This window comes from Thalassophryne amazonica, chromosome 22 (genome assembly GCF_902500255.1).
Source record: "Thalassophryne amazonica chromosome 22, fThaAma1.1, whole genome shotgun sequence".
Taxonomy (NCBI): Eukaryota; Metazoa; Chordata; class Actinopteri; order Batrachoidiformes; family Batrachoididae; genus Thalassophryne; species Thalassophryne amazonica.
The window spans coordinates 9,665,872-9,691,771 of record NC_047124.1 but is presented as its reverse complement, the minus strand read 5'-3'; the positions used below and the strand labels follow the sequence as shown (position 1 = coordinate 9,691,771).

The 25,900-nt window shown below is 40.9% G+C and overlaps 1 protein-coding gene across 1 annotated transcript in view; it reads left to right on the top strand.

Annotated features, from left to right (window-relative positions):
* The window catches only part of gnptab (N-acetylglucosamine-1-phosphate transferase subunits alpha and beta), a 26,542-nt gene extending 867 nt beyond the window's left edge, over window positions 1-25,675 (top strand). Inside the window, exons 2-21 of the mRNA XM_034163181.1 lie at window positions 897-982; window positions 1,129-1,248; window positions 2,808-2,858; window positions 4,477-4,679; window positions 6,413-6,477; window positions 6,572-6,706; window positions 15,092-15,253; window positions 15,412-15,591; window positions 16,712-16,882; window positions 17,035-17,158; window positions 17,279-17,494; window positions 17,578-18,587; window positions 20,014-20,213; window positions 20,294-20,513; window positions 20,614-20,727; window positions 20,823-20,908; window positions 21,007-21,105; window positions 21,929-22,096; window positions 22,688-22,778; window positions 23,973-25,675. Of these exons, the coding sequence (XP_034019072.1) occupies window positions 897-982; window positions 1,129-1,248; window positions 2,808-2,858; window positions 4,477-4,679; window positions 6,413-6,477; window positions 6,572-6,706; window positions 15,092-15,253; window positions 15,412-15,591; window positions 16,712-16,882; window positions 17,035-17,158; window positions 17,279-17,494; window positions 17,578-18,587; window positions 20,014-20,213; window positions 20,294-20,513; window positions 20,614-20,727; window positions 20,823-20,908; window positions 21,007-21,105; window positions 21,929-22,096; window positions 22,688-22,778; window positions 23,973-24,044 (3,573 nt within the window). The 3' untranslated portion in view covers window positions 24,045-25,675. The remainder of the gene's footprint in view (window positions 1-896; window positions 983-1,128; window positions 1,249-2,807; window positions 2,859-4,476; window positions 4,680-6,412; window positions 6,478-6,571; window positions 6,707-15,091; window positions 15,254-15,411; window positions 15,592-16,711; window positions 16,883-17,034; window positions 17,159-17,278; window positions 17,495-17,577; window positions 18,588-20,013; window positions 20,214-20,293; window positions 20,514-20,613; window positions 20,728-20,822; window positions 20,909-21,006; window positions 21,106-21,928; window positions 22,097-22,687; window positions 22,779-23,972) is intronic.
* The last annotated feature ends 225 nt before the right edge of the window (window positions 25,676-25,900 follow it).

The following is a 25,900-nucleotide window of genomic DNA, read 5'->3' as shown; positions in this document are numbered from 1 at the left end:
ATCTATATATATATATATATATTAATTCGTTTTCTGTCACTTATCCGGATCCGGGTCACAGTGGCAGTAGACCAAGCAGCTCACCCTGCATTTCCCTAGCCACAGCCCATCACTGAAGCGCATCAACTGCAAACTCAAATCAACTCTTTTACCCAAGGCCTGTCCACTAATTTTTGTTCAAGGTTTTTCCAATACATTTATTTATTTATAAAAATTAAAATTTATTTGTGTCTTTTTGAGATATTTCACAAACAAACCTGAAGCACTGATTATAACCCGATTGATGGCAGTAATTAGACATTTTTGATCATCTGGAGTCAGCCAAATTTTTATTTTTTATTTTAATAATAATCTTTTTTAATTATTATTTAGTAGAGATAATCAGCTATTCAAATTTTGACTGCTGGTTTTCGTGTAAACAAAATATTTAATTTGCAATTAAACGGGGAAAAATTGCAAAGATTAATTTCAGGACCTTTAATTGCTTTATAATAGACTTACACAGGTCATGAACATTTCTGTAAGTATGTCTGTAAAAACGACTGCATCTTCAGCTGTGACACTTGGGATTCTGATAGATACAGATGAGGACCAGTGAAGGTCTCAGTTTGGGCCATGATGGCATCCTTTAACACGCACAGTGACCATAACATTAAAAAATAAACACGGACACGTCTGTGAAGCTGCTTGTGAAGCTTTGTTGCTAGTCACGTGGTGGTCATGCTTATTTACATTTGCTCATATTTTAATGTCGTAAGCGTCCATTTGCCAACTATACCACGACTTCTTATACATCTCTCATGTCTTTGGAGCAATTTCATCCATGTTATGTGCCTGTGTCTGTACCATGGGAGCATCCTGCAGTTTCACTTTTTCTTTGTGTTGTCTTCGTAAAGGTGGTGGTGGAGTGGAGTCGGGACCAGTATCACGTGCTGTTTGACTCCTACAGGGATAATGTGGGTGGGAAGTCATTCCAAACCAGGTGAGAATAATCATGTTCATAATTATTTCAGATGCAAAAATGAAAATTAACTTTACTATGCTGTTCCTTTGAGAGAGACCGGAGGGGTGTGGGGTTGCACGGCGACTGTGAGGACTGTCTAAGTGGTCCGAGTGCTTCTGTTGCAGGCTCTGTCTGCCCATGCCCATTGACGTGGTCTACACATGGGTGAACGGCACGGACACGGCTCTAATCAAGCAGCTGAAGACAGTCAGAGAGCAGCTGGAAGAGGAACAGAGAGCTCTGAGGTAGCTGCAGTGAAGCAGAGCTTGAAGTCGCAAGAGAGCCAATTAATTCAAATACTGTATAAACATTGTAAGTTTTTGTGCAGCCGTGCACAGTGTGTAAAGTAACTTCACACCCTGCAATGTGATTAACAAACAGGCAGGATCTGCAGTCTTATCACTTTGATGCTAATTGGCTTCATCAAATCAAATCAATTTTATTTATATAGCGCCAAATCACAACAAACAGTTGCCTCAAGGCGCTTTATATTGTAAGGCAAAAGCCATACAATAATTACAGAAAACCCCCAACGGTCAAAACGACCCCCTGTGAGCAAGCACTTGGTGACAGTGGGAAGGAAAAACTCCCTTTTAACAGGAAGAAACCTCCAGCAGAACCAGGCTCAGGGAGGGGCAGTCTTCTGCTGGGACTGGTTGGGGCTGAGGGGAGAGAATCAGGAAAAAGACATGCTGTGGAAGAGAGCAGAGATCAATCACTAATGAATAAATGCAGAGTGGTGCATACAAAGCAAAAAGAGAAAGAAACACTCAGTGCATCATGGGAACCCCCCAACAGTCTAAGTCTATAGCAGCATAACTAAGGGATGGTTCAGGGTCACCTGATTCAGCCCTAACTATAAGCTTTAGCAAAAAGGAAAGTTTTAAGCCTAACTTTAAAAGTAGAGAGGGTGTCTGTCTCCCTGATCCGAATTGGGAGCTGGTTCCACAGGAGAGGAGCCTGAAAGCTGAAGGCTCTGCCTCCCATTCTACTCTTAAAAACCCTAGGAACTACAAGTAAGCCATTAGGAGGAAGCTAAACGGTCTCTTACGAATTAACTGTCTAGCTATCTGTGTACTTTATCTATCCCTGTATCTCTATCTCTGTGTATCTGTATCCCTATATCTCTTGCGCTTCGTTGAATGCAACATTCCATCTTTCACTGAATGAAAAAACATTCATTATTTGTTTTATATTACACCTAACAATCCTGACCTGTAGTCCGTACCTGATGCCATGCATTGACTTAGTGTGCAGACTGCTGTCTGCATTCCTCAGTCCAGCAAAAATTGCATTCGCAGCAGAAATTTGTGGAGCTCTTAATCCGACAGTGGTTGTACTTCAGGTAGAGACGTCCCAGCGAATACTGCAAATGCCTCCAGACAGCTTATGGCATACTCAGTGTTTGTGTGTGTATGTGTGTGTGGTATGTGTTTACAAGAATGAGCACTGTCAACAAAACAAACCCCGCCATGTTTGTTTTAAACTAAGCTGAGCGTGGGGTGGTCATGGCGTGTAATAGCATAAAACTGGAGGTTAAATGGAACACTTTGGTAAATGGTACGAATAATCCATATCACGTGACATACAAACCATCAGTCAAATGAAAAGGATCTATTTAGGCATTATATAAATATATATAAAACTGGCTATTGTTATATCTAGCTTTATTTATGTGTATATATCTTATATTTATATCTATGAAATGTTAGCTTCTCTTGACTTTCATAAAATACTTTGGTATTAACTATATTTGCTCACATATGATGAAAATAATAGAAATTAACTGTTGTGTTTCATGTAGAGAGCGTCTGGGGAAGAACTCTAGTGATGCCACTGAAGTGCCAAAGGAGAGGTGGGTGTCACGTTTCTGTATGTCAACTTCATGACATTTTCTGGGTGACGTATGTGCTGTTGTTTTCAAAAGAAACTCGTATGACCAGAAAATGTTGCACGTAATATATTTGACTTCTCAAAGATCAACTGGATCAATGTGTTGTGTTTAAAACTGTCCCATAAGCGCCAAAATTTGAAATGCAAGAGTATGAGAAGGAAACGGCGTGCGCAGCTGCTGAGATTAGCTAATTGTCACATGCTCTGCGTAATCCAATTTTCATCCAACTGAAGTACAAATGATTCCAGATCAGTTCCACGTGGTTTACAGTCAGTTATAAGATAAGGTTGGTTAGTGCAAGTACATTCCTTTCATCCTACTATTATCATATGTGGGCAGTGGCGAAGTTAGCAAGCCTAGCCCAGTGAAATTCTTTTGGGGCTCATAAAATTAACCCCAAAACAAATTTGTTTGTTACCAACTGTGCTCTGTTAATATGTTCATTGGGTAACATCAAAATGTATCCAATTTTACAGTATTTCTAAATAGATAAGCTAGCTTTTTTAGCTTAGCCTCGTCACAACAGTGCCTCTCCATGCTATAAAAATGAACTTTTCTTTGCTACAAAATTGTTTTGGGGTTCATGAAATTAGGCCAAAACCAAGTTTTTTGTTAGCACCTGTGTTCTGCTAATACGTTCACTGGGTAACATCAGAATGTATCCAATTTTACAGTATTTCTAAATAGATAAGCTAGCTTTTTTTAGCCTAGCCTAGTCACAACAGTGCCTCTCCATGCTATAAAACTGAGCTTTTCTTTGCTACAAAATTGTTTGGGGGTTCATGAAATTAGGCCAAAACCAAGTTTTTTGTTAGCACCTGTGTTCTGCTAATACGTTCACTGGGTAACATCAGAATGTATCCAATTTTACAGTATTTCTAAATAGATAAGCTAGCTGTTTTAGCGTTTATGCCTCTCCATGCGGTAATGAGAACCTGGCCCTCGGGAGAGCTCAGCACGGGTTGAAAACTCAGCCCGGTTAGCGTTAGGGGAAGAAATTGTATCCAAAATTTTGACTGGAAGTGTAGTTGGCTTAAAAACAAGGTTTTTTTGTGTTTTGCTAATGTGTTCATTGGATAATAGTCATCAATATCAGTTTTCTACCCAGTAAGGTGTGTTACCAACTAGTTGAGGCTAGCTTTTATAGCCTAGCCCAGTCACTGCAATGCTTCTCCTTGCTAGCTCGCCTAGGTAGCCTCTCTGTGCTAGCTCAGTGAGTTAGCCTGAGAATGAGAACCACTCTTCTGTCCTACAGACAAAAAAGGATTTGACGAACGCTGTTGCAGACTCACACTGCGAAGGAAAAAAGGTGTTACTCAGCCACAACAGAACTGTTATCTGGTGCTGGGAAATGTTTTGGTTTAGCAAACGTTTTTTTAAGATGTTATATGTGTCATTTTTCTCAGCATGAGGTCACAGTTTCAGATCTACTTGTGTGTGAGTTTTCATTACAGACACTGACAACTAAAGTGCAAAACCACAGTGTTGGAGGAAAATGCCTTTAACGTTCAGCCGTCTAAGTGAGACTACAATTTGCATATATACTAATGGAAATATTTTCATGTTTGCTTTTTTCCAGCTTTAAACCCGAATGTTTGCTGTCCCACTGCATTGTTGCACCGCTGCTGGCACTAGACCCCGCCCTGCCAAACAACATCACCCTCAAAGGGTTGCCGTCAGTCTCGCCCGCCTTCTCCGCCGCCAAGGAGCTGCTGCTGATGAACAAACCATCTTTCCCGGCCACCACTGTCTCCGTGGTCGTCTTCCATTCTCAGGCTGATGGTAAAACATTACACAGGAATTCAGACGCAGTCATGTTCAAGGGAATTGACAGAGAATCTTATAGTCTGCCTTTGCGTATCAGCAGATATAAAACATTAGTCAGAAAGCAAGAGAGGTATGATGGCCATGAGAGACCACAACACTTCCAAATTAAAACAGCAGTATCAAATGAAAAAAAAAAACACTTGCATCAGTTTAACAAGTAGTTGCTTAAAAACATCTTTCAAATTGTGAAAATGCTTGCAAATGCAGCGGAGAACTGAAATCAATACATCTGCTGCAAATTCTGATAACATATGTAAAAATGGAGATGTGCAACAAATAGCCGTAAGTATTCTAAACACAAAAAGAGAGGTCTTATTTTCAATGCATCACAGCTCTCTCATCCATGCATGTTAATGTATTTACAATTAGATTATGTAGTTACATTGAACTTACTAAATCAAACGTGTGCTGGTAGGTGTGGAAATGTAAGAGAATTTTACATGTGAGAAGGTGGATTGATGATCGAATGAAATGATGAGTGAGGTTGTTTATTATTTATCTATTTAAATTTTAGAATGATGAATTATGTAAATTGTAGAATTATGAGTTATGTAAATTGTAGAATTATGAATCATGTAATTTGTAGAAAGGTCCAACCAGGGACAATAGTTGTGAATTAGTTGAAGCTATAAACTCTTTGTGCATCACATCAATGGCAGACATTGCTCGATCTATGTTGATTGCGTTGTCCCTGTCAAATAAACAGATAAATGAAATGAAATGAAATCACGCACACACGCTTTTAATGTATAGACGATTTACCTCCCCCTGCTGGATTGGCATGCAGGCCAGAATGTAAATATCAGTGTCCATTGTTCAGTGTTGTTAGCTAATATATGTAGGATGCACTGAATGTTTTTTTTTTTTTTTTTGGAGACTTACTGACTGACCAGTCAATACAACACAGCTCTCTACCTGCTTAGCAGAGCCCAGTAACAGTATTGATGATTTTACTCTTAAGATAACTGTATTTTCACATTTTATGAAATTATTTGCAATGCATTCAGTAGTAGAAGTCAGTTAAAGCCGTCTGGGCAGAAACCTCTTTTTGTGTTATTTGTTGTGACTCTTGTGTCTGATTGTGCGTGTATTGTGTGAATGTGCTGTAGACATGGGCAGATAAAATTGTTGCATGCTTGTGTTGTTTGTGTTCTCTGTATTTGCAAATTTTCTGAACATTTTTTAATGTAACTACCTGTTTGGTCTTTTTTTTTTTTTTTTTTTTTGTCTTCTGTATTTGCTAGCACTTTCTTGATTTGTTTTGACCTTTCTAGGCCTCTATAGAAATGTAATTCAAAACGTGATTCACAAGAGCAGAGTGTACATTATCAGAAAGTGTGTCAGGAATAATTTAATTTATGTCATCTCGATTAATGACAAACATCAAACTGTGCTGGTCCATGTTCAGTGAGTCACTGCAGCAGCAGACTGAATATTTTTCCACTTCATGGAGCGTCTCACTGCCAAAAACACAGTAACACAGTTTGTGAGGCTTCTGTGACGAGTTGCGGTACATAAATGAGTCATCTGCAGCGCTCCTCTGTGGGTGAAATCAGCTTGGTTTCTTTGCCGTTGTAAAGTTATGATGGTGCGTTACTGTGCTTTTGTAGTTTCTATCATTTCTGTCCACACGGCGTTTATTCAAAATCAGTTGCTCTCTCTTTTCTCTCTTTTTTTCCACCCCTCAGCTAATAAAGCTTACACAGATGTGTCCAGAGAAGAGCAGAAATTCTCCGTGTCCAGATGTTACCTCGTGAGTTCATACCAGCGTGTAAACAAGTAACAATTTCAAAGATTGGTAGAGTCGAACGTTTAAACATCAACCGTCGACTCTGTGTGTCTGACAGACGACGGATAAAGAAGCTCCGGGTCTGATCCGGATGCAGTCCCTGGCCTATCTGAGCGGCTTCCCAGCATCCTTCAAGGAGACGGACCAGCTGAGACCCAAACTGCCCTCCGTCATAACCACCAAGATCAAACAGGTGAACGTTGTCAGTTCTCCGTGGTGGCATGAAGTTTCTCAGAATTTGAAACAACATTCAAGGTTTTTAAAAAAAGTGCTTTTACTAAAGTTATCGTTACCATTTTATTGCTGAAGATATTTATTATTAATAGAGGATTTTATTTGACTTTCAGAATTGATTATTTCTACCCAGGATGCTTTTTATTTTTATACTTTTTTTGTTTACTTTTTTTGATCGGGATACACTTTTACATTTTTTGTTATTTCTTAACCAGTTTGCCTTTAATTATAGGAAAGCTTTTTAAACTTTTTAAACAGCAGGGGGCAGAGTTGCTACATTTAGATGCTTTGTGCAGCTAAATAATGCTGACTGTAGCTCTCAGATTGTCCATTAATTTAAAGATAAGTGCAGTTCAGTAGCAGTCCCTGTTTGCGACTGAAGGTTGAGGTGTCCTTGAGCAAGACACTGAAACTCGAAACTGCTCAACACTTAGGCATATTGATTATAAACAAACATTTTAACAGGGAAAATAACTGACTATTCCACAAGGTGTCACTGTGAGTCTCCTACCATGCATCTGATAAATATGACTATAATAATATTGATCTTCCTCCTCCTGGGGAGCTGGGGGAGATGTGTGTGGATCGGGAGGTCTGGGCGGCTTTGCTTGAGCTGCTGCCCCCGCAACCCGACTCCGGATAAAGCAGAAGAAAATGGATGGATGGATGGATGGATGGATGGATAATATTGATCTTTAGTGCTTAAAATACTGTCACTGTAATATCAGAAATTAACGTATAAATTGTGTCCTCATTCGAGAGAAGATTGCACTGATTTTAAACGATATAGTGTAAATATGGGTCCAGATGTTTGTAGACAGTCATTTTCTCTAATTCAGAATTTTGCCTTATAATAGTTTGAGCATGAAATTCTACTAATGACTGCGGGTCACTTTGAAATAATAATAATGATTATAGAAGGTCAGATGATGCTCAGCACTCAGAGGATTGATTAGCTGGGTCTTGGAAAACTGTGGGATTCCTTTGGCGGTTCCTGTTTTATTTCTTGCCTCCACTGAGGAGGTTTTCATCCCAATCTGTCAGTGAGTTAGGCTGATTAAATATTTGTACACATCCAGATCAAATGGTGGATCTTGCTTTTAATCTTTGATCTTGATTACTTTGATCCCGATTGTGCCCTTTACCCCGATCTATAATCCTGATTTGCTTGATTGTGTAGTTGGGATTGCTGATTAGTTTTGTGATGGGGATAAAAGATCAGGGTGTGCCTCTTGAGGCTAATCACCACACAGAGTAACATCAGCAAAAACATAATCTCCGCGATGAGGATCAAAGATCAGCGATCAGGATCAAAGATTATGGTCAAAGTTTGGCCGGTATGAACAAAGAATATGCATGGATGCTTATTCGCCGTCTTTGGACGGATTTCCGTCTTTTTGCAAAATCTCGCCGTCTAACAGAACTAGCAAAACATTCATTTTTATTTTCTCAAATCCATACATGTCAACCTATACGGATTGTCTGTAAATTATGTGGATTTTTCCGAGTCATACGGATGTACGAATAAAGCCTTACGGATATTCAGGGTTTGGTCTGCAGCGGCTCTGTAATCAACCGTTTCTGCAGCGCGACTCCACTTTGATGCATGAGCCACTGAAGCAATGCTTCGAACCACTGGCTCGTGGTTCTTTGATTCGCTGCTCTTCAGAAGCGGTAAGTCCGCTTCTTAACTCCTCTCAAAGTCATTAAAATATTGAGTCGCTTTTGTGTGGATTAAAGTCACTAACTGGGACTCTTGTCATGTTGTAGTCAAGAAACGAGAATCGTCCTCCGTTCCGTTGACACAGAATTGCCGCTTTAAATAAAATGACACCTCTTTCCAAACGCTGTAATACAGAAAATAAATTACAATTGACTAAAACGTTTTTTTCTTTCCAAAATGAGACGTCCTGTGTTTTATGAATTAAACTGATGCTGACATACAGCACAGCCAGCTGTAAGAGCTCAGCTCAGGTATATGGAAAGACATTCATGCCAAAATGTCTGAATGGAAAAGCTTTAGACAAAAGCTACAGATTATATTTCTATTTATGTCCAGAGATCAAGGATCCACCATGTAAAGTTTATTTTGTCCAAAGTTGAAGGATCCAGTGACAAATGTCATATTTATTTACTTTAAGACCCAATAAAATGTTCAATTTCAATTTAATCGGCTTATAAAGCGCCAAATCACAACAAAAGCCATTTCAAGGCACCTCACATAGAACAGTTCAACATAAAAAATTAAAATAAATAAATAAAAATTAAAAAAATTCAAATAGATAATTTAAAACAGAAGTAAAATAATAAAACAGATAAAAAAAAACTGTTCATAAGAAAGAGAATAAAAATAGGCTTTAAGGCTTGACGCAAATAGTTGCTGTCTTTTAATTTGCCAAGACTTTGGATTGCTGTCTTTTTTTCTTTTTTTTTCATCCTAAGCATCCATGAATATGTCAACACAGACATAAACAGAGGACTGTTTGAACTTGTTCTTTAGGTGGCGAAGAATTAGTATTACGGTAATTTTTGTTTCACCAAGTTTAAAATGGTTAAGATAATGTAATCCTCCCATGATTCCCTGTGTGTATTTCCAGGTTTGCCACAGTGCAGTGTGCCTGCTGGTCATATGGTTATAAGTAGCAGTTTTTTGGGTGTAACCTTAGCTGGTGGTGTTGGGGTTAACATTAGAACAACTGTTTGGATTGGCGTGGGGCCAGCCAAGCGCAGTGAAAGGTTAACTGGGTTTCACTGACCTTCCTGGCACTCCTCGGCGCTCTGCCTACCATTTCCCCCATGGTTATTTACCTGAGCACTTTGTGTCATTTGAGGGGCAAGTGTCGGACAGAGAGGTCGAGGTGGATAGTGTTGGCGGGTTGGGTGGGATTTCTAGGTACACGGCCACCACACAATACAGTCTGGACTCCAAGGTACTTCCTGGTGTTGCTGGATGGGTTCTGTGAAAGAGGGATGATGTGCGCAGGGAGAGTTTCAGTTAGTATTTATAGCTGGCTGCCGTCAGCTCAAGTGTCGCCTGTCGAGTCCCACCTCCAGTGTTTCTGCACAAGCTTGCTAGTGTTTATATTTGCGTGTATTTTATTGGAGCGCTGTTAGCTGTTCGCAAAGTTTTGTAGTAAACGTGCAAAATGTTAGTTTATTTCTCTTTCCAGTCTGTATTCCAACAGCTTTCTTTTACTTTTTCATCTGTGTTGATTATTCGATTATTATTATTCAAACAGTCAAGTTAACTTTTGTGCTTTGGCGTAACTGGTGTCATAACTCCAGCTCCCTGATGGGGGCGGCAGTGAGCTAATGTTATCAAACACAAGCCCTTTGCTATACTTCCATAAACTAATGTTTAATGCCATGCTGGTAGGCATGACCGCTATAAAGAGAAACGCCATATAACAAAGAACGCAGTTTGAGCCGCTGCGTTTATATTTGCCAGCTAATCCTCTCTTAAACAAGAGCAGTGAAAAGGGGCGAGTGATCAGATCAAATCAAATCAATTTTATTTATATAGCGCCAAATCACAATAAACAGTTGCCCCAAGGCGCTTTATATTGTAAGGCAAGGCCATACAATAATTACGGAAAAACCCCAACGGTCAAAACGACCCCCTGTGAGCAAGCACTTGGCGACAGTGGGAAGGAAAAACTCCCTTTTAACAGGAAGAAACCTCCAGCAGAACCAGGCTCAGGGAGGGGCAGTCTTCTGCTGGGACTGGTTGGGGCTGAGGGAGAGAACCAGGAAAAAGACATGTTGTGGAAGAGAGCAGAGATCAATCACTAATGATTAAATGCAGAGTGGTGCATACAGAGCAAAAAGAGAAAGAAACACTCAGTGCATCATGGGAACCCAGCAGTCTAAGTCTATAGCAGCATAACTAAGGGATGGTTCAGGGTCACCTGATCCAGCCCTAACTATAAGCTTTAGCAAAAAGGAAAGTTTTAAGCCTAATCTTAAAAGTAGAGAGGGTGTCTGTCTCCCTGATCTGAATTGGGAGCTGGTTCCAGAGGAGAGGAGCCTGAAAGCTGAATTCTCTGCCTCCCATTCTACTCTTACAAATCCTAGGAACTACAAGTAAGCCTGCAGTCTGAGAGCGGAGCGCTCTATTGGGGTGATATGGTACTATGAGGTCCCTAAGATAAGATGGGACCTGATTATTCAAAACCTTATAAGTAAGAAGAAGAATTTTAAATTCTATTCTAGAATTAACAGGAAGCAATGAAGAGAGGCCAATATGGGTGAGATATGCTCTCTCCTTCTAGTCCCTGTCAGTACTCTAGCTGCAGCATTTTGAATTAACTGAAGGCTTTTCAGGGAACTTTTAGGACAACCTGATAATAATGAATTACAATAGTCCAGCCTAGAGGAAATAAAATGAAATGAAATGAATAAAATGCATGAATTAGTTTTTTAGCATCACTCTGAGACAAGACCTTTCTAATTTTAGAGATATTGCGCAAATGCAAAAAAGCAGTCCTACTTATTTGCTTAATATGCGCATTGAAGGACATATCCTGATCAAAAATGACTCCAAGATTTCTCACAGTATTACTAGAGGTCAGGGTAATGCCATCCAGAGTAAGGATCTGGTTAGACACCATGTTTCTAAGATTTGTGGGGCCAAGTACAATAACTTCAGTTTTATCTGAGTTTAAAAGCAGGAAATTAGAGGTCATCCATGTCTTTATGTCTGTAAGACAATCCTGCAGTTTAGCTAATTGGTGTGTGTCCTCTGGCTTCATGGATAGATAAAGCTGGGTATCATCTGCGTAACAATGAAAATTTAAGCAATGCTGTCTAACAATACTGCCTAAGGGAAACATGTATAAAGTGAATAAAATTGGTCCTAGCACAGAACCTTGTGGAACTCCATAATTAACCTTAGTCTGTGAAGAAGATTCCCCATTTACATGAACAAATTGTAATCTATTAGATAAATATGATTCAAACCACCGCAGCGCAGTGCCTTTAATACCTATGGCATGCTCTAATCTCTGTAATAAAATTTTATGGTCAACAGTATCAAAAGCAGCACTGAGGTCTAACAGAACAAGCACAGAGATGAGTCCACTGTCTGAGGCCATAAGAAGATCATTTGTAACCTTCACTAATGCTGTTTCTGTACTATGATGGATTCTAAAACCTGACTGAAACTCTTCAAATAGACCATTCTTCTGCAGATGATCAGTTAGCTGTTTTACAACTACCCTTTCAAGAATTTTTGAGAGAAAAGGAAGGTTGGAGATTGGCCTATAATTAGCTAAGATAGCTGGGTCAAGTGATGGCTTTTTAATGTAATGGTTTAATTACTGCCACCTTAAAAGCCTGTGGTACATAGCCAACTAATAAAGATAGATTGATCATATTTAAGATCGAAGCATTAATTAATGATAGGGCTTCCTTGAGCAGCCTGGTAGGAATGGGGTCCAGTAGACATGTTGATGGTTTGGATGAAGTAACTAATGAAAATAACTGAGACAGAACAATCGGAGAGAAAGAGTCTAACCAAATACCGGCATCACTGAAAGCAGCCAAAGATAACGATATGTCTTTGGGATGGTTATGAGGAATTTTTTCTCTAATAGTTAGAATTTTATTAGCAAAGAAAGTCATGAAGTCATTACTAGTTAAAGTTAAAGGAATACTCGGCTCAATAGAGCTCTGACTCTTTGTCAGCCTGGCTACAGTGCTGAAAAGAAACCTGGGGTTCTTATTTTCTTCAATTAGTGATGAGTAGTAAGATGTCCTAGCTTTACGGAGGGCTTTTTTATAGAGCAACAGACTCTTTTTCCAGGCTAAGAGAAGATCTTCTAAATTAGCGAGACGCCATCTCCTCTCCAACTTACGGGTTATCTGCTTTAAGCTGCGAGTTTGAGTTATACCACGGAGTCAGGCACTTCTGATTTAAGGCTCTCTTTTTCAGAGGAGCTACAGTATCCAAAGTTGTCCTCAATGAGGATATAAAACTATTGACGAGATAATCTATCTCACTCACAGAGTTTAGGTAGGTACTCTGCCCTGTGTTGGTATATGGCATTAGAGAACATAAAGAAGGAATCATATCCTTAAACCTAGTTACAGCGCTTTCTGAAAGACTTCTAGTGTAATGAAACTTATTCCCCACTGCTGGGTAGTCCATCAGAGTAAATGTAAATGTTATTAAGAAATGATCAGACAGAGGGGAGTTTTCAGAGAATACTGTTAAGTCTTCAATTTCCATACCATAAGTCAGAACAAGATCTAAGGTATGATTAAAGTGGTGGGTGGACTCATTTACATTTTGAGCAAAGCCAATTGAGTCTAATAATAGATTAAATGCAGTGTTGAGACTGTCATTCTCAGCATCTGTGTAGATGTTAAAATCGCCCACTATAATTATCTTATCTGAGCTAAGCACTAAGTCAGACAAAAGGTCTGAAAATTCAGAGAAACTCACAGTAACGACCAGGTGGACGATAGATAATAACAAATAAAACTGGTTTTTGGGACTTCCAATTTGGATGGACAAGACTAAGAGTCAAGCTTTCAAATGAATTAAAGCTCTGTCTGGGTTTTGGATTAATTAATAAGCTGGAATGGAAGATTGCTGCTAATCCTCCGCCCCGGCCCGTGCTACGAGCGTTCTGGCAGTTAGTGTGTCTCGGGAGTGTTGACTCATTTAAACTAACATATTCATCCTGCTGTAACCAGGTTTCTGTAAGGCAGAATAAATCAATATGTTGATCAATTATTATATCATTTACTAACAGGGACTTAGACGAGAGAGACCTAATGTTTAATAGACCACATTTAACTGTGTTAGTCTGTGGTGCAGTTGAAGGTGCTATATTATTTTTTTCTTTTTGAATTTTTATGCTTAAATAGATTTTTACTGGTTATTGGTGGTCTGGGAGCAGGCACCGTCTCTACGGGGATGGGGTAATGAGGGGATGGCAGGGGGAGAGAAGCTGATGAGAGGCGTATGGGGTAAATGGTGCACGGTGGGTCGAGACGGGTTGAGTCTCCTCCTGAGAAGCTTCGAGAGAGAGAGACAGACATGTCAGATGGTTTGAACGCAGAAAGGTTGGGGATCTTATCTGGCTGTCACATGCATCAGTTGCACAGGTCTGATACTTCACAGGATGCTCCTAATCCATATGACCACCACCACCACTCCCAAAGATGTTTCATCAAACTATCACCTCTATCTGTGCAACTGGACAGTACTTTGACTTGACCCCCTGTGGCTGCAGGATCAGAGGTCACCATTCCCATGTTCAAATCATCCCAATTACCGACCACTAGGGGCAGTGGGCAGCCTGGCGCCGGGGACACTGCTTGAGAGACACTGGCTTGATCAGGGGCAGAAAAAGGAGCAGATCCTAAAATGTGACTCGTGCTCATAAAAATTAATGATGCAGATTTTCCTTAAAAATCCTTACAGCCATTCATGTCAGTTGCACTCATGTAGTTTGTGTCCCGAATGCCAAAATTTAAATCTCTTTTTTTTTCTTTTTTCTTCTTCTTTACCTTGTGTAGATAAGAACATTTATTCACTTTGTCTTATTACTACTTGCGCAGGCAACAAATGGGCAACATAAATTCCTCAATAAAAATGGTAAAATCCATCCATCGTAGTCGTTGGCGTCATCATCCGTTTATTGCGATATCTCAAAAACTGTCTGATAACTTTCGTTCTGATTTGGCAAGGGCGTACGTAATATGGGTCATTGACATTGTTCCTGTCTAAGAATCATACTTGTAGATTAATTCATTTGGAAATGGTTGTCATTTTTATGCCGAAAATAGCCATTTTGAGCCCTTAAAGGCAATTTTCTCATAAACTATTTATTTATTTTTTTTCTAATTTGTCAAGGGCGTAATATGGGTTGTTGAGCTATTTTTCGTCAAAAAATTATAGTCATAGATTTGTTTGTTTGCAAATGGCGGCCATTTTTTTATGCCATAAACAGCCAATTTGGGTATTTGGACCCAATTTTCTCAAAACCTGTGTGATAACTTTTCTTTTAATTTAACAAAGGCACAATATTGGTCTTTGACATTGTTCCCATCCCAAAATTATTTGCATAGATTTGTTCTTTTGGAAATGACGGCCATTTTTTATGCCAGAAATGGTGGCCATTTTTAAGCTGGAAATGGCCATTTTGCCTTGGGCTTTAGTTGAGCTGGTAACCCACAGAATCCTTGGTGCTCTAGTTATCTAAACTCTGTTTTATTTTGATTATTGTTGTGGGCTTTAGAGATTTCAAGCCATTTTATTCCTCCAAATGTGCAAGCGTGATTCATGACGTAAACATTTAACACACTTCTGGTTTGATTTCTCGACGTCCTGCAGATTGAATTGTACTCTGAGGCCAGCATCGCCCTGCTCCATCTGATAAGTCCGCAAGACTTCGGCGATCTGACCCAACAGGCCAAAAAGAACCTGACGCTGGATGGGAAAGAGCTAACGATCAGCGCCGCCTTCTTGTTCTGGGACCTGTCTGCAATCTCACAGGTGTGTACTGGATCTCAACAGTACTGTAAATCTGTAGATTATTGAAGTGACATTTATTTATAGTACAGCAGTTATATTTTTATAGAAAGCTGGTGCTAGAACTTTTATTTTTACAAGATTGTTATAAAGGTGGTTATTTTACTCTCTGTTTTCTTCAGTCTAAACACGATGAAGACATTTCAGCCAGCCGGTTTGAGGACAATGAGGAGCTCCGTTATTCGCTGCGCTCGGTGGAGAGACACGCCCCCTGGGTGCGACACATCTTCATCGTGACTAATGGGCAGATTCCCTCCTGGCTCAACCTGGACAACCCCAGAGTTACAGTTGTCACGCATCAGGTAAATTTTAAGCTTTGGCTTTTCCCACCATGGTTCCTGTGGTCTGTGACAGCTGATTTATTTTTTTGTTATTGATTTCAAAGGTTATGTAATATATTGATCTTTTAAAAGTAAACTGAAAGTTCAGAGAACAGTTAATAAATACCAGTGCACTTTGTGGCCTGGGTGGGAAACATTCTTTAACATCTTAGTTAAAGGTGTAAACCCCCTTTTTAAAATTTAAACCACTTCAGTCATTAAAAGGACTTTCTGTAGCACCACAATGATTTTGTTCCTTAGTGTTCAAATAAAGGATTAATGATATTATTTTGCCAAATTGATCAAAATTTGTGTTTTATGGAACTAATTTAGAATTCTGACCCACATGGGTTAGAATATAGCACCACTATTTTATGATAGATTGGAAATACTCCATTTCCCAGCATGCAATTTGAAGGTCAACTGGCTAAACGTTTCTACATGTGCTACTGTTAATACCATGATGGAGCCAAAGAAATACAGTTGACCTTCAAATGTGACTGAATGCACCTAAAAAACAAGTACATAAAACTGAAACAGACAGCAACCAATACAGACTGTCCAAATTTTAAGAAAGAACATGCACAGGTTTGCTATGTCAGATATTATTAGTGACATTATTTACAGTTTCAACATTGTTACTTTATTTGCCAAAATAAGTCAACTACTTATCATTATAGTTTTATGAGATATATTCTTCTAAGTTGTACGTGTGTATGTCAGACGTACGTATGTCAGACATTCTAAATTCCAAGTTTCCATTGAATGCAGCCTGAAGTACCTTCAGACCCCCAAAATGTATAGTTTACCAGCAATAAGATTTACTGTAATTTTACAGTTTACCACAGAAATAAAGGTACTTTATGGTAAGTCGATTTTGTGAAAAATCAAAAAGGACTACTCTACTCTTGAGTATACATGTGTAATATGAGCTGTCAGCATTTACTGCTTAAAATCATGATGATTTTTGTTCCAACATATTAAGTGTAGCTTTTAAGAGTATCCTAAAATGGGGAAATCTTGCTGTGTTCTTACAAATCTTCAATTTTGTATTTATTTTTTGCTAAATATTTCACTGTATGTATGTTTTTCTGACTTGCAGAATATTTTTCTGAACAACAGCCACCTTCCAACTTTCAGTTCCCCTGCCATAGAGACCCACATTCACCGAATCCCGGGACTGTCTCAGAAGTTCATTTACCTCAACGATGACGTGATGTTTGGCGAAGACGTGTGGCCAGATGACTTCTACAGCCACTCGAAAGGACAGAAGGTAGGATCGCAGCATCCAGAGTCTGCAGTTACAGTTCTTTATTTGCTGTCTATTGAAGTAAAAAAGAAAGAAAGAAAGAAAAAAGGCTGCATGTCTCCACAGGATTGTGAACGACGACTTGGTCTTCAATATTGCGTCTCATTTCCCCGCAGGTGTATCTCACCTGGCCTGTTCCCAACTGTGCCGAGGGCTGCCCAGGATCCTGGATCAAAGATGGATATTGTGACAAGGTTTGCAACAACTCTGCCTGTGACTGGGATGGAGGCGATTGCTTGGGTGAAGATTTTAATCACCTTCTTTTTATTCTTCTTTAAATTATTTGTGTACCTCCACTTCACGTTCTGATTGGATTTTTGCCGTCTCTTCTCTGTACATCGTGGTCCTTCCGTGTCACAGGTGCAGCAGGGAACAGTCGGTTCCCAGCTGGCGCTGGCGCCGGTGGGGCTGGTCTACCTGGTGGTCCAGTGTGGCAGTTTCCAGGAGCTGTTGGTGGACTCGGGGGGACAACGTACTGTAATCAAGGCTGTGCCAACTCCTGGTTGGCAGATAAGTTCTGCGACCAGGCCTGTAATGTGCTCAGCTGTGGTTTTGATGTAGGAGACTGCGGTCAAGGTGAGCATGCTTACGGTTATGATGACCCCTAAATTGCTCACTTCATTGGCTGGTTGTGGTGAGTTAGGTTTGTGTCTTTGCAGAACACTTTGGTGAGCTGCACCATGTGACCTTGCTGAAGGATCAGAAAGTCTACACCCTCCCGGTGGGTGAGATCAGGCCGTACTTCAGCTTTGACGGATTGGCTCGCCGAGTCTCCGAAGCCTACATTAGCGATAACCCAGTGGTGCGGCACACATCCGTGGCAAACAAGTGGAAGACGATTCACCTGCTGCTCCATCCAGGCCACAACGCCACCCAAATCCAGTACAACCTCACTTTGCAGAAGGAAGACGACACAGAATTCACAATGAGCTTCACTGTAGCTCTCGACACCCGCTTGGTTCCTCACTCGAACGTGTCCCAGGCATCAAGAAAAGACGCAGCCAAAGAATCGATACTAACACCAATGCCAGAGCCAGAATTCAACTTCTCAGATATTCCTGAAGACAAAAGGGAGCCTAAAATCAAGATGAATTTGGACAAAGCTCATATGGTTGTTGAAGTTCCTGCACTGAATGTGTCACTTTTACCATCTGCAGTGCGCAGAGAGCTTCAGAAGCTGGAGGAAAAGCTGCTGATTGGTGACATAACCATGAAAGGTTACAACCTCAGTAAAGCAGAACTGCTGAGTCCTTTTAAGACACTGGCTTGGTTCTTGGAGCAAGATGTTGACCCACAGCCAGGTAATGAACGTGCAGCAAAAGCCCCCTTAGAGGAGAAGGTAGTCCAGAAAAATCAGAACGCAAAAGAAGAAAGGTCCAAGAATGATGTCACTGAGCAACAAAAACTGAAAGGCATTTCTACGCCTATCCCAGTCCTCACTGATGACGAGTCTGAATCTCTTCGTCGGAAAGCTGCTAAGGAGAGGATGATGACTTCCAAGATGCTAAGCACATTGATGGGTAGCGTTTCCAAAAAAACAAAGCGCGCCAAGAGTCAGGCGGATGCTACAGGAGGAAGCCCAGTGGGCAGGAAGCTCCAACACTTCATATCTTCAGACAGAGGATTCCTGCCGTGGGAGAGGAGGAAGTACTTCCAGGACCTACTTGAGGTAAATTCCATCTTTGTGGTAGGATTGTCAAAAAAAATCAATACTCAGATTCTAAAAATTAATATCGGAGTAGATACCCATTTGCAACAGTGTCAGTAACCAACAGTGACGTCTTTGCCGCCATACTCCAGCGTCATACTAATGCTGCATTCAAGGTGACTTGGAAATCCCAAATTGGAAACTTCCATAAATTGCCTTCACTTGATGAACTCAGATAACAATATGGATGCACACAGTAACATATTCGAGCTTTGTTGTTTTTCTATTCAATTTTTTTTTCAGTTCAATTTATTTATATAGCGCTAATCACAATATAACTTGCCTCACATGGGTAAGGTCTAACTTTACCAACCCCCCTGAGCAAGCACGTAGGCCATAGTGGTAATGAAAAACACCCTCTGGTGTTTCTTTTTAGGAATAAACCTGAAGCAGACCGGACAGAGAAGGGTGACCCTCTGCTTAGGCCATTCTAATGGTAACAGAGGGCAAATAAAGTACAAACAAACCGTCTTTACAAGGAACACATACGTTGTTTTTGGGGATTATTTGTCTGCTACATCAGACGACCTAAAAATAACTTTTTTGTTTTGTTTTGTTTGCCACAATCTATATGACGTACAAAATGTTTGTCATATACCTTACAGTTATGTTACTGAAGTTTTGTTTTGCACCATGTCAGACAATTTAAAAACAGTGTTGTCACTGACATTGTTTGTATTGTATGTACCGGTGTTGCCGACCGAACGTTCTCCCCCTAAAAATCGGTTCACCCTGCCTTCACCGCGAATGCATCATTAGCTGCTGTTCACTGATTATCACCTCGTTTCTGCTTCAAACTGCAATCCAGTCATCATCTATCTCAGTGACAGATAACTGAAGCTTTTGTACAACAATCATTTCCACATAAATTCAACATTATTTCATCATAAAAGATGGAGGAAGCGATCAGAGCGCCGCAGCTACACGTGCTGCTAGCTGATGCATTCGCTGCGCCTCCGTCATTTCAAAGCGCCACAGAGTATCACCTTGTTTTTGCTTAAAATGGCCTTGTTTCTGCTTAAAACTGAGTTTAGAATGATTTAAGTGGTTTTACTTTGTCATCTGAGGGTTAATAATCCCATTAATCCCATTTGATCACTTTGGGTAAAGAGACTCTGTTTTAGACAAGCGACTGAGCTCTGAAATGACGCATACACAGTGGAGGCACAGCGAACTGTTTTTTTTTTTTTAGGGGTGAACCATTTGGTCTCCGACACCGGTATGCATTTTTCTCATCCTCCCCCAGTGTTGAAAATAGTCTGGAGTATTGAGTATTTTCCTGAGTATTGATCTCTAGGAGAAATTCTAGTATCTTGACACCCTACTCTGTGGTATTCCAAAAACCTTTAAATTATAAATGCATTGAATCATGTGTTTATATTCACAGGAAATGGAGCGTCTGCAGACAAAACTAATGTATGAGACTGAAGGCGCCGCCACCCTTCGAAGACTGCGGGACACTTTTGCTGACTCATTGCGCTACGTCAGTAAGATCCTCAACAGCCAGTTTGGTTTTGCTTCCCGCAAAGTACCTGCACACATGCCGCATATGATTGACCGGCTCATTATGCAGGAGCTGCAGGACACGTGAGCGTTTGAGGCTTGTCTTCCTTGTGGCTCAGTCAGATTCGTGCTTATGTGGTCTAATTCCACCTTCTTTCCGTCAGGTTCCCGGAGGAGTTTGATAAGACATCGGCCCACCAAGTGCGCCACTCTGAAGACATGCAATTTGCGTTTTCATACTTCTACTTCCTGATGAGTGCACAGCAGCAGCTCAATGTGTCCGAAGTGTTTGACGAGATCGACACCGACCATTCAGGTGTTCTGTCCGACCGAGAAATTCGAACTCTCGCCACAAGAATCCACGAGCTTCCTCTTAGCCTCCAGGTCCGTCCTTGTTATACGACATTGTTTATCCATCCACAAAAGTTTTTCTTTTTCTTATTGAAGAATTCTTGTGCATACTTTTCTTTGTGGCATTTTGTAGGACCTGACAGGTCTGGAGCAGATGTTGATAAATTGCTCCAAGACACTCCCACTGAACCTGACCCAACTCCACCTGGTCAGGCCCACTCAGGAGGTCTACTTTGACCCAAGCATGGTGAGACATACCAGAACAAAATGCTCTGATAATAATGACGTAAGACATATTTTTATGTTTTAATGTATAAATTGTAACTTTTTAAAAATCTTCAGCCTCCTGTCACAAAAGGCCTTATCCTCCACTGCAACCCCATTACAGAAAGAATTCACAAAGCCTTCAGAGATAAGAACAAGTACAAGTAGGTTTTCAAGTACTTGCTGCATATTTGAGAGCATACTATAGTTTATAAATGGGCCTGCTGTGTATAATGCTAATATTATCTTTTTTTTGTGGCAGATTTGAGATCATGGGGGAGGAAGAGATAGCTTTCAAGATGGTGCGGACCAACGTGTCCCATGTTGTCGGCCAGTTAGATGATATTAGGAAGAATCCCAGGTAAACAATGGCACCTCAGAAGGGAGGACTATTTCTTTGCTGCAGATTTTTGCATATGTCTCACCACTTTAGTATGTTATATTTGCATCAGTCTGTGTGGATGCAATATCCAGTGTTTTCTTCTAGGATTTTCATGAACAGCGTGGGTAGGCCAATCTGCACTCTCTAACCAACACCACACCCCCTGAAAATAATAATATGTAAAAAAAAAAAAGTCTCTAAAATATCTTCAAAAGTGGCTCACCTCTCTGGCTATGCATCTGTGCTGCCTCTCTAATCAGCAGGAACAGCTTCAGTGACAGAAACCCATTTATTTTTTTGTGGAAATCACTTCCTAATTAGCCTGTAAGAAAGATATATCACACGTGCCATCCATCAGAAACAGACATGTATTTTTCAGTGGAGGAGAGTGAAAAGTTGTTAAACTGGCATTATGGCAGTGCCGAGGGGTGCATGTTTTTGTGCTGCACTTATGAAACACAGCGACACTGACTCAATGTCACATATACAAGATGTAGTATTTCATAGAAAAGGACTCACCTGGTGAACTGACAAGTGTATTTGTGTAGAATGTTTTGGTTCCGGGTTTGTTTTGATGTCAGTGTTTAATTTTGAGTGGAGTGTTGGGGCCAGCTATAATGTGAATTTGCCCGACTGAATCAGTGGTGGCAATAATGTCTGTAGAGGAAACACTAACTTCTTAACGTTACACCTTTGACACTTGATATTTGCTCTGTAGGTACCCCATGGTGACAATATACACAGTATATCATAGTGGCTGTTGCAGAATGCAAACGCCTGCATTTTCTTTTGTCTCCAACAGAAAGTTCATCTGCCTGAACGACAACATTGACCACAGCCATAAGGACGCCGTCACAGTGAAAGCTGTGCTGAGAGATTTCTACGAGTCGATGTTCCCCCTGCCGTCTCAGTTTGAATTACCCAGAGAGTACCGCAACAGGTTCCTGCACATGGAAGAGCTCCAGCAATGGTACTACACGAGGGTTAGCTTGAATAAAAACGGTTTAGTTGTCCAGAAGTCAAACCAAACGTTCCAGCACCATTGGCTTCAGGCGCAACTCATGGTGAACACACAATGCGTACTAGTAAAATTTATCAAGTTAAGAATTTTTAGCTGTCACCACATGGGACCAAGTGTTGCCAGGTTGGAGATTTTGAAATCCCATCTGGGTTTGGAGGATTTTGGTCTGGGATTGTGCTCCCGTATTAATTAAGCAGAGGGATGTTACACTCATTTTAAAATTAGATCAGTCACTAGCGATAAGATACATTAATGGTCATCACCAGCTGAGCTTCTCGTCTGTCGGCCGCCGTCAGTCAGTCAAAGATCTGCTGCTTGAGTTCTAGATGTGACAGGCAGCTGGTGTTTGATGATGTCACTTTCTCACCGTGTTGGCCTGCTGTCCTCTGCATGCTTCCTTGTTGCATCAGAGTACAGCAGCCCTCATGTCCAGCGAGGGGTGGCGCCCTCGCGTCTCATTCACAAATCTCACATTTTGTAATCCAAACCTGTGCCAGATTGTGTTGTCAATCCAGTTTGCTTTTTCTGCTTGTTTTCTAGGCGAGTGTATCGGGACAAGCTAAAGTTTTGGACCCACTGTGTCCTTGTGACACTTGTCATCTTCACAATCATGTCCTTCTTCGCTGAACAGGTCAGCACTCACCGCCGGCCACACAGATAACCACTCATTCCCATGAATCACGACATCATAACTGCAGTTCTGGTTTGAGTTGCGTCCGTCTCATCTGTCGATCAGCTGAGTCAGGATCTGACAATTTTATTCTTTGTTGCCAGATAAGCTCTTCATCCCACCATGATGGTGCATCCAAGCAGATCTTTATATGACACAAAGTCATGCAAAAGAAATTCTGGTGATTAAGTGAGACCATAATTTATGATTCTGTGTCCAAATTTGAACCAGTTTATCTTTAACTTCCACTGTGTTTAGTCCATATTAACCCATAACCCGTCGGCAAAGAAGCCAAAATGTGAAAAACACAATTGTGCCTGGCCACAGCATGAGGCAACCTTCATCCTCACACTGTAACTTGAACGAGTTCATTGACATAACAATTCTAAATTCCCCTCTGGGTAAATAGTTGGCCCGTATTTTGACCTTTGCCCGTGCCCTTGACGTTTAACTGATTTTTCCCTAAATCGAATCTCTTCATCATTTGCTGACCCTCAGTCATTCCACCAAGTTTGGTGTAAATCGGTTCAAAACTCAAGTTATTTTGCTCAAATTGAGGCAGACACACAGGGCTGAAAACAGTGCTAATTAGCAGATCATAATTGTTCTGACCAGCAACTTTTTAGATTTTTTTTTTTTTTTTTTTTTTTGAAACCAATGCTGTGTGACCAAGGTTGAACCCTGAGCAGATGTGAGGTTGTGAAGGAATCCAAAGTTCAGCGCGCATGAAGAAAGGTTAATAGTTGGGGTGACCTGAGGAAAATTCTCCTCATAGTGTTGTTTTTGTGCGCCTTGCCCACTTTATTGCCACTGCTGTCGTGTCACCCTCTTCACACTCTCAGACTTCTTATATGTTTTTGGGACATGTTGCCAGGGGCTGCTTCCTCCGGGTTTTTGAATTAGAAGCCAGTTCCAACTTGAGGGAACATGTTCTCACTCATGAGAGGGAGACAGTTCATCGAGTCCTTTCTGAAATGCACTGAAAGCATTCTCATGAGAATCCAGTGTTGAGGTCCGAGTCATTTTAGGTGACCGGGTCTTGGGTGTCTGCGGTCTAAACATCCCGGCTGCTTCTGCATCAGTTGTCCTCCGTCAGCAGGACGACGGCTCCTTCTTTGCTGACTCTGTTCCTGCTGTTTGTTCTGCTTCCTGCAGCTGATTCTGCTAAAGCGGAAGCTGTTTCCCAGACGCCGAGCCAACAGAGACAACAACCACGAGAGGGTGTGAAAAAAAACGGCTTTACACTTCGCCGTGACCCTGTCCGCCGGCCTCAGCGCCTCCCTCCTGCAGGGAGGGGCCGGAGTGGAGGCGGAGTCACGCCGAGCCCTGCTGTTGAACCTGACGTTCCTCTGTGCTCGAGCACAGGACGGCGATGAAACATCACTCAGAAGATGAGACGGAGCTCGCCGGCGAGGGGAACTGTCTGTCGGTCTGTCCATCCTCCTCTGCGGGCATCTGAGACACCTTTTTTTTTAAGAAGAAAAACGCACAAACACTCCCTCACAATTTTAAAACACGATAGCAACTCTTTATGGACTGTTAAAGTGACACTACACGAAATCCACTCCAGCAGACTCAGTTATTTGAAAGAAAATTGATTATTCTGATTACCAAGTCAGACAGGAAACAATGTGTTTGATAAATAGGAATAATTATTTAAGTAAATGACTCTCATCAATCAGGAGAGAGTCTGCGTGATCATATTCTGGTGTAGACAGAAGAATTGGATTTTGGTCAGGGGGGGCTGTTGAGTATGGTTGAAGGTAGTTTTTGGGAATGTACGGAAGTGTATTGCATTAACTGTATTAAAAAAATAGACCCCTGATCTTGTAATTACGAAAAAAGATCTCAAAATTACAAGATCCTGATCTTGTACAAGATCAGGTGTCTTCTGATCTCATAATTACATGATCAGGTGTCTAATTTATTTATTTTTTTATATATATACAGCTTCCATACTTCCCATTCCTCAGTAAAGAAGCCGGATAAGGTTAGCCAATGATCTGATCAGACACAAAGTGTGGATTTTCCTCTAAGGTGCTCCTGGAATTTCATTCCACCAGGGAGGGACACGGGGCATTTCAACAAAACGAGACACGTCTCGCTCCCCTCCAGACTTTTATTCACACAGCCCCACCGACCACTTGGGGGGGGTAGCTCTCTCCCAGCCGGGCGCATGCCAGTCTGGGGGCCTCGTGCGCCGCCTCGCTGGAGGAATTTCATTCATCCAGGAACACCTTAGGGGAAAATCCACACTTTGTGTCCGATCACACTGCAGTGTCGACGGTTACAAATCGGCCAGTTTTCGATTATGACTCGGGAATTCTCGCGCTTTACTGAGAGAATGGAAGTACAGCAGCCCATTGTACGGAAGCTATAAAAAATAGACACCTGATCTTATAATTATGAAATCTTTTCTCGTAGGGGTCTAATTTTCTTTTCTTTTTTTAATCCAGTGAATACAATACATTTCTGTAGGAATGATTCCGATTTGAGAATAACTTAAAAAAAAAAAAAAAAACATTTCGACAAATTGACTTGAATCTCTGGCAGTTGTTTTGTATTTCAGGGCAGCAGGGGAATCCAGAGTTGGGGCACAATCTGGATTCTCTCTTTTTGTCCTTTTTAACAGACTTATCTACAGCTCTTCTAAATTTTGGTTCCTGTCTTTGGTGATTTTGCTCAACCCTAAAAAACACTCCAATTTCTATCAAACAATGAAATTGTCCACTTTGAATAATTCAGAAAAGACACTTTAATTGATTTTATATGACTCCCCCCCCCCCCTCCCTCTTGGTTGAGGGCTGCTGGTTGTTAATCTGTTCTTAACAGTTGAACTTTTGTACGTCTTTGAAAACTTGAAGTGCCTTTTCATGTCTGGAACATTGATTGTTCCATCTATTTAATATTTGTTTGCCTGTTTACCTTTGACCCTTGATTTAGTCAAATGTACAGTGGTGGAGAGAGACCACACTACCTCCAGATCACGACAACACTAACAAATACAGAAAACACACACACCTGCATCAGTTCTAAAGCAGATAGTTACAGCTTGCAAATTTAGATTCCACTTGCAAAAACAA